The sequence below is a fragment of the Centruroides sculpturatus genome, unplaced genomic scaffold (assembly GCF_000671375.1).
Source record: "Centruroides sculpturatus isolate CEXI.00-Female unplaced genomic scaffold, Cexi_2.0 scaffold589, whole genome shotgun sequence".
Taxonomy (NCBI): Eukaryota; Metazoa; Arthropoda; class Arachnida; order Scorpiones; family Buthidae; genus Centruroides; species Centruroides sculpturatus.
The window spans coordinates 431,077-438,249 of NW_019384972.1; the positions used below are offsets into that span (position 1 = coordinate 431,077).

General features: G+C 31.8%; 1 protein-coding gene across 1 annotated transcript in view; it reads left to right on the forward strand.

Moving 5' to 3' along the window:
• LOC111632630 (trithorax group protein osa-like) overlaps nt 1-6,175 on the forward strand; it is a 155,463-nt gene extending 149,288 nt beyond the window's left edge. The window contains exons 13-15 of the mRNA XM_023377120.1: nt 1,960-2,157; nt 2,236-2,489; nt 3,507-6,175. Of these exons, the coding sequence (XP_023232888.1) occupies nt 1,960-2,157; nt 2,236-2,489; nt 3,507-5,663 (2,609 nt within the window). The 3' untranslated portion in view covers nt 5,664-6,175. The remainder of the gene's footprint in view (nt 1-1,959; nt 2,158-2,235; nt 2,490-3,506) is intronic.
• The last annotated feature ends 998 nt before the right edge of the window (nt 6,176-7,173 follow it).

A 7,173-nucleotide genomic window follows, 5' to 3' on the forward strand; every position in this document is an offset into this window, starting at 1 on the left:
CAGACTCAAATAACACACCATTAAACTTACACTCACAACATACAGACATGACACAACACACAAAAAGCATAGACCCCATCAAGCAATCGTGGACTCGAAAGGCACTCCACAGCAGGCATCCTTATGACCTGGCCTAGGATTTTGTTGACAAAACTGCATCAAACAGCTGGTTAGATCGGGGATGCCTCTTTGGGGAGACGGAAAGATTCATGATTTCCATACAGGATCAGGTCATAAATACTAAAAACTACAGAAAACACATACTCAAAGATAAAACACTCACAAATGACACATGCAGAAAATGTCACATCATGCCAGAAACTATACAACACATCACTTCTGGGTGCAAGCTCTTGGCACAGACAGATTATTTACACAGACATAATCAAGTAGCAAATATAATACACCAAGAGCTTGCAAAGAAACACAAATTATTAGACATCCACAAACCATACTACAAATACATTCCATAGACAGTATTGGAAAACAACACGCACAAAATGTACTAGACAGAGCCATAATCACAGATAAAACAATTTACCACAACAGACCAGACATCACACTCATTGACAAACACAATAAAATTACATACATTATAGACATAGCCATTCCAAACACTCACAATATACAAAACACATTCACTGAAAAAATTAGCAAATACACAGAACTCGCCCAGGAAATCAGGCATCTGTGGAGGATGGAAAGGGTGCTTATTGTACCTGTCATTCTCTCCTGTACAGGTGTGATACCACACACTACACAAAAGCCTGGGAACATTACAATTGAGTAGAAATACATACATCACACTACAGAAGGCCACTATATTGAATACATGCCACATTGTTAGGAAATTCCTGAATACAGACACACACACTGACACACGTATTTAATTTTAGTTTTGTTTTGGTTGCTATGCCTTGACTTTGGTCCGGCATAGTACACAGCCACCGGTGTGAACTGAGTATAACTCACAAAACCCAACAAAATAATAATAATATGAAGTGATATGAAAAAACAGCAAATAAAGTATCAGAATATATATAGGCCTATATATAGAACTGAAGTGAAAATGTAACAAATATTAATTATTTGCTCATTGTCTCAAAACATTCAAATTCCCCTTGGTGGGGCATGCACCCCACATTGAGAAATGCTGCTATAGACATTAGGAGGACAAATAGATAAATTAATATAAGTATCTTCTGAATATATAGTTTAATAATAGTTATATAAAGCTATGTCAAAAGTATAGTTTTCTAATCAGAATTCATAAAATATTATTAGGCAAGAAATAGAGTCTGTTATAAAATCTACCAGGTTAGAATATTGGTATTATTTTATTCATTTAAGAAATATAGAGTGGCAAAGCCAATGGAGTGCCATGTGATTCAAGTGCAATGCTCTGCATTTTTTGTTTTAATTAGCATCAACAGATGGATCTCACAGTATATCCATATTTTCATGTGCTAGTTGATCTGTGTGTCTGACTAGAATTGCACCTGTGAGATTAAAACAATTTTTTTTGTTAGAAGTAATTTTTCAATAAAAAGTAAAGCATCATGGCTGTGAGTGATCAAAAATACCTGGTTGGGTTTTCCACGAAAAAAGCTTCAGCAACTAACAGGGTGGGAGAAATACTGTTCAAGAAAGGAATAATTCTCCAAGATGTCAAGTCAGCAGAGCTGTTGTGCTTATCAGGTGTACAACCATAGAATGACAACAAGGAAGATAATCATACTAGGCTGGAATTTATGTGAAAAAACAGCAACTTTTTTCATTGCCACTTTAAGTGAATAATGACTGTGGAATTAAATCATTTTACATTTTGTACTATGGATTTAGATTATTTCCAACTTTATTTTGTTGTGATTGTCTTTTATTGCATTTATGCAAATCTATGAACTGTTAGAGCATTCTCCATACATTTTTTGAAGAGCATTAAGCTTATAAAGAAATAAACATTTGCTCTATTTGCCATGGATAAACAAGTTTTTACTTTTTCACCAAAATGTACTTTTTGGCACTTAGATCATTTAGCTTTGCCAGAATACAAATATACTTATATAAGAAAATTTATTATTTTAACAGATCGAAATCAATATTCCTATCGACCTACACATAATATGTCACTAGCTCCAAGTTCTGGACCCCAGCAAGGTATAGTTTGATTTAATAGATTATCTTTGTGTTGCTTAATGATCAACATTTTGTTTATGCCATTTATTTTAATATTAGGATGGCCAAGAGATAGTCAATATCGACAATATCCTAATTCTGTTAGTCAAAATCAGTATCACCCTGGACAACGAGATGGATGGGATGCATCAAGACATGGAGAAGGACCTCCCATTAGTCATAATAATTGGCCAGTATCTTATGGAAGTCAACAAGATTCATATTCACCTCATATGGGAAATGTACCTTTATCTATAGCGGGCAAAATGCCTTATGGTAGAGAAAGGGTATATATTCCACCAAATAAGATGTCTGTAAGTACTGTTTTTAAAAATTTATAGTGTGTAATGAAATCAAATAAATTCAGGAAAACCATTATTATTTTGGGGAAGCCTTTTTAAATATCATATAAAAAGAAGAAAGTCATCATTTGTATCAAAATAGGAGCAATCTATTCTTGAATCATTGAAGAACATCACTAGTCTTCAACATTAATAAAACTAGTAAAAACTAGTAAATAGCCAGGACAATAATTACATTTAAAATTATATAGAATTTTCTTGTAAATTTCACTAGTCTTCTATGCTGATGTTTCATAACAAAATATTGTCTTAATATTGTATTGACCAATCATTAAGTTTAGTACAAGGGTAAATATTTGTTAGGATCATAACTACACTGTAGGTCATGATAAATAGAATAATGGAAATGAATAAAATTTAATTTAAATATTTAGTAATTCAAGATAGTAATATTCAGATTGAAGTGAAAAATGAAATTAAGGTCTGAAAAACATATTTTATTGAAACAATGATCTTGCCTTTGAATAAAATTATTATTATTTATTCAGTCAAATGAAGGACTACTATTTTTAAAGAAAAATACAATTCATTTGTATTATGAAGCATTAATAGCATAGCAAATAAATGAAATTGAAAATCAAACTCTTGAACTGCAAAATTTGGCTTAGTGTTTAAAACAATAAAAATGGTAAAGATTAAAGAAATATTTCTTCTAAATTTTCACAATAAGTAGTAATTATTATAAAGAAAGTATTTGCATGAAGCACATATAATAGAGCATCATGGAAGAGTTCTGATTATTAATTTTTTTTATTAAATAAACAAACATAAAAACTTTTAAAAAATTCTCTCTTTTGCTTAATACTATTCTTTAAAAGAAGTAAATATAAAATTATTTTACAGCAATTTAAATTTAAAAATTGACCATTTAATGAAATAATTCTTGATATTTTAAAATATATAAATAAATATAATAAAAAGTGTTTAATATTTTGTTATTTACATATACTTTTTTTTAATTATTTTCAGCAACATCCCAATATGAGTATGCCTCATCAGTATATGTCTCATCAATCCCGTAGAGAGATTATATTTCCATCTGGTACTGTAGAATCTATAAGTCCAATTCTTACAAAACGTAGGCGTTTAACTTCAAAGGATGTTAGTCCTTTAGAAGCTTGGAGATTGATGATGGCATTGAAATCAGGATTATTAGCAGAAACTACTTGGGCTCTTGATGTTTTATCAGTGTTGTTGTATGATGATAATACTGTGTTGTATTTTGGACTTAATCATCTTCCTGGTTTGTTAGAAACTTTAATGGAACATTATCGTCGGTGCTTGAATGTGATATTTGGTTTAGTAGAAGACTTAGATATTGGACAATCTAGTTTACTTGAAAAATTTCAAAAAGCTAAATTTCAGGATAACTCTATAGAAAAGAAAGAAGAAAAACCAAGATCAAAGAAAAAGTGGTTTGAAGTTAAATCAGATCTGCCTCAAGAAAATAATATCAGTGAAAAGTTATTTACTCCTATGAAAATTAATCCACAAGATAAAATATTATTGCTTGAGACAAAAAATTATACCAAAAGAACGCGGTGTGGAAAAATTGTAAGGACAAAATATGATGAATCTCTCTTCTTATTTGATCCAGATAAAGAATGGGATGTGTATGAAGGTTTTAACAGTGGAGCAGAACATTGGAAAATAGGTGGTGGTGAAATGATTCTTCATATTCAGACTCATTTTGAAAATTCAGATAATTGTTTAAGATTTGTACGTGTCATGGAAGATTTAGTCAAAGATAAAAATGGTGATGAAGCTGAAACATCTGAAACAAAAACTTTCAATACAATTTTAAACTGTGCTAAGGAACCAGTTGTTGTTCTAGATAGATTATGTTGTAAAGAAAATTCTGAATCTTTATCTGATCAAAAATCAGAGTTTCCCTCTAGTGAGCAATCAAAGCAACTTAATGAAACACCTGTGATTTCAGAAGTGATAAAAGAACAAACTGAAAATATAACTGAACAGAAGGAAGATTCAGTAGTGCATCCCATAAAAGAAGAAATTACTTATCCTTATATAAGAGAACCAGCTCCAAAAAAGAGAAAGCATTTAGAAGATTTAGAAGAAGAAGCTTATAATCGTGATGAACCATCACTTTGTGTGATAACTGAGAAACAAAATTCTTTAATGCAGCGTTGTCTGTGTATTTCTTCTCTTTTGCGTAACTTGTCATTTGTTCCAGGTAATGATAATGAAATGTCGAAGCATGCAAATTTCTTAATAGTAATGGGGCGACTCTTGCAACTTCATCATACTCATGTTTCACGTCGTCCGTCTCAAAGACATTATGACAAGGAAGATGATGCTGATAATTCTTGTAATACAGATTCTTGTAGTAGTCTAACAAGTGATGAGGAGTGGTGGTGGGACGTAATGCATTTATTAAGAGAAAATACTCTTGTTACCTTAGCAAATATTACTGGCCAGATGGATCTTGGTCCTTATCCAGAAGAGATTAGTTTACCTTTATTTGATGGTTTACTTCATTGGGCTGTTTGTCCCTCATCATATGCCCAAGATCCACTTCCCACTCAGCCACCCTACTCCGTCCTATCACCCTTGAGGCTATCTCTGGAAGCTCTTTGTAAGTTGTCAACTTTGGATAGTAATGTGGATTTGCTTTTAGCTACACCACCCTGGTCAAGAATTGAACAGTTGTTTGGACTCCTTGTCCGATTATTAAATCGCTGTGAAGAACAGGTGTTAAGAGAATTTGCTGTAGTATTGCTGTCAAATTTAGCACGAGCTGATAATACTGCAGCTAGATCTATTCTTCTTCAAGGTTCTTGCATACCTCATTTGATTACTTTTGTTGAGCAAGCAGAACAAAGTGCATTACAAGTAGCCAATTCTCAAGGTATTAATGCACTAAGAGAAAATCCTGAGTTAATGGGTACTACATTAGACATGGTGCGACGAGCAGCTAGCACTTTAAGATGTTTAGCACGGGTACCAGAAAATCGCACATATTTTCTTCAGCATCAGCAACGTCTCCTTGCTCTAGTAATGTCTCAAATTCTGGACCAAGGAGTAGCTTCAATTATGGCCGATGTTCTATTTGAATGTTCACAACCAGAAAACGAATCTGAATTGTGTAATGGAACTACTGCATGATCTGATGTAGTAAATTGATAGGATTGAATATTTGTGATCTTAAGTATGGTTGTGTTACAGCAAAGCAATCTGATTTGTGAACTGTCTGAATAAGGTCAGGTCACTATCAACATCCTATTTTTGGGTGCTGATTTGTCATTTAGCGCTGTATTGGCACATTTGGCATAAGTGCAATGATTCATCTAAAATTACCACAACATCAACATGACAAATATTTGCATGTTATAACTCTGGGAATGGTGTGAATTGATGTGTAGCTGCACTTGTTTGACCCTGTGTGGGACATATTTTACCAGTATTTATTTTACATAATAAGACTGTATTCAGGCAAAATACAGATTTAGTAGATATGTAGTGCCTGAAAAGACTGTTCTGTTTACTTTTAACTGTTCACATTCTGTTACTATAAAATAGCAGTTGATAAACTTGTCTGGGGAATTGAACTTGAAAGCACTTAATAGATTGTGTAAATTTTGAAATGAACAAATGAGCTGCACAAGTTTGTTGTCAATGTATAAGAGATAGAACTCTAAACCCCACATTTACACAGATGTTTATAGTGTATTACCCAAAGTCTGACATTAAACTGCTTAGAATCTAATTTGACTGTCTTCTGGAGATTTAGGCAGAACCTGGTATAATGTCTAAATGTCTTCATGACAATGTTTTTATTTCTGAAACATCATTATGTACAGTTTGCTTTGTGTAGGTCATTCAGCATTTGAAATGTAATTTCTTCTATTAACAGAAGAAAAAAAGCACAGACATTAATATTTTTTTGTCATTCTTAGTGATATTGTTGTGTACAGACTGAATGGTTTCACCATAAAACAATTTCAGGAATACAGTGCAGCAAATTAATCCCCTCCCCTCCCCAAGGTTGTTTCAAATTGATCTGGTTCTCTGTGTAGGGGTCAAGTCCAGCAGGTTTGTTGGTTCTTTGATATTGGTATTTACGCGTGCAAAAGCTTTATACTCTGTATATGTCTGATCATCCACAAATAAATGTACAGAAAATTCTGCTGAACATGAATTTTTTTTTTGTCTTAATGAAATGTATTTGAAACACAAACCATTACTTCTAAATTATTTACACTAAAGCAATAATTGAAGGATTTAAAAAATGTAGTGAATACATGCATGCTGTGTGTAAGTAAAATAAAAAAAAAAGAAAAAATAGGCAATATTTGAAGACATATTTTGTAAAAATTAGAAAATTGTTTTGTAATTAAAATTTTATTATGCTTTTATAAGTTTATAAAATTATAATATCTCATTTTGAGAGAGAATTTTTAATATAAGTCATAAAAGATTCGCATCATTCCTATATTCATAATAATTTTCCAAAATTTCAATTTTTAACAATTTTCCAATCAACACATAAAAGTTTATAGTGTAAAATCAAAAGTAATCATGTCAGTAGAGATACTGAGTGTAAAATAAAATTCTTTTCTTCAATATGCAAATTTTCAATTCATTTCCTTTGTTTATTTCCCCTTTTTATGTAAAT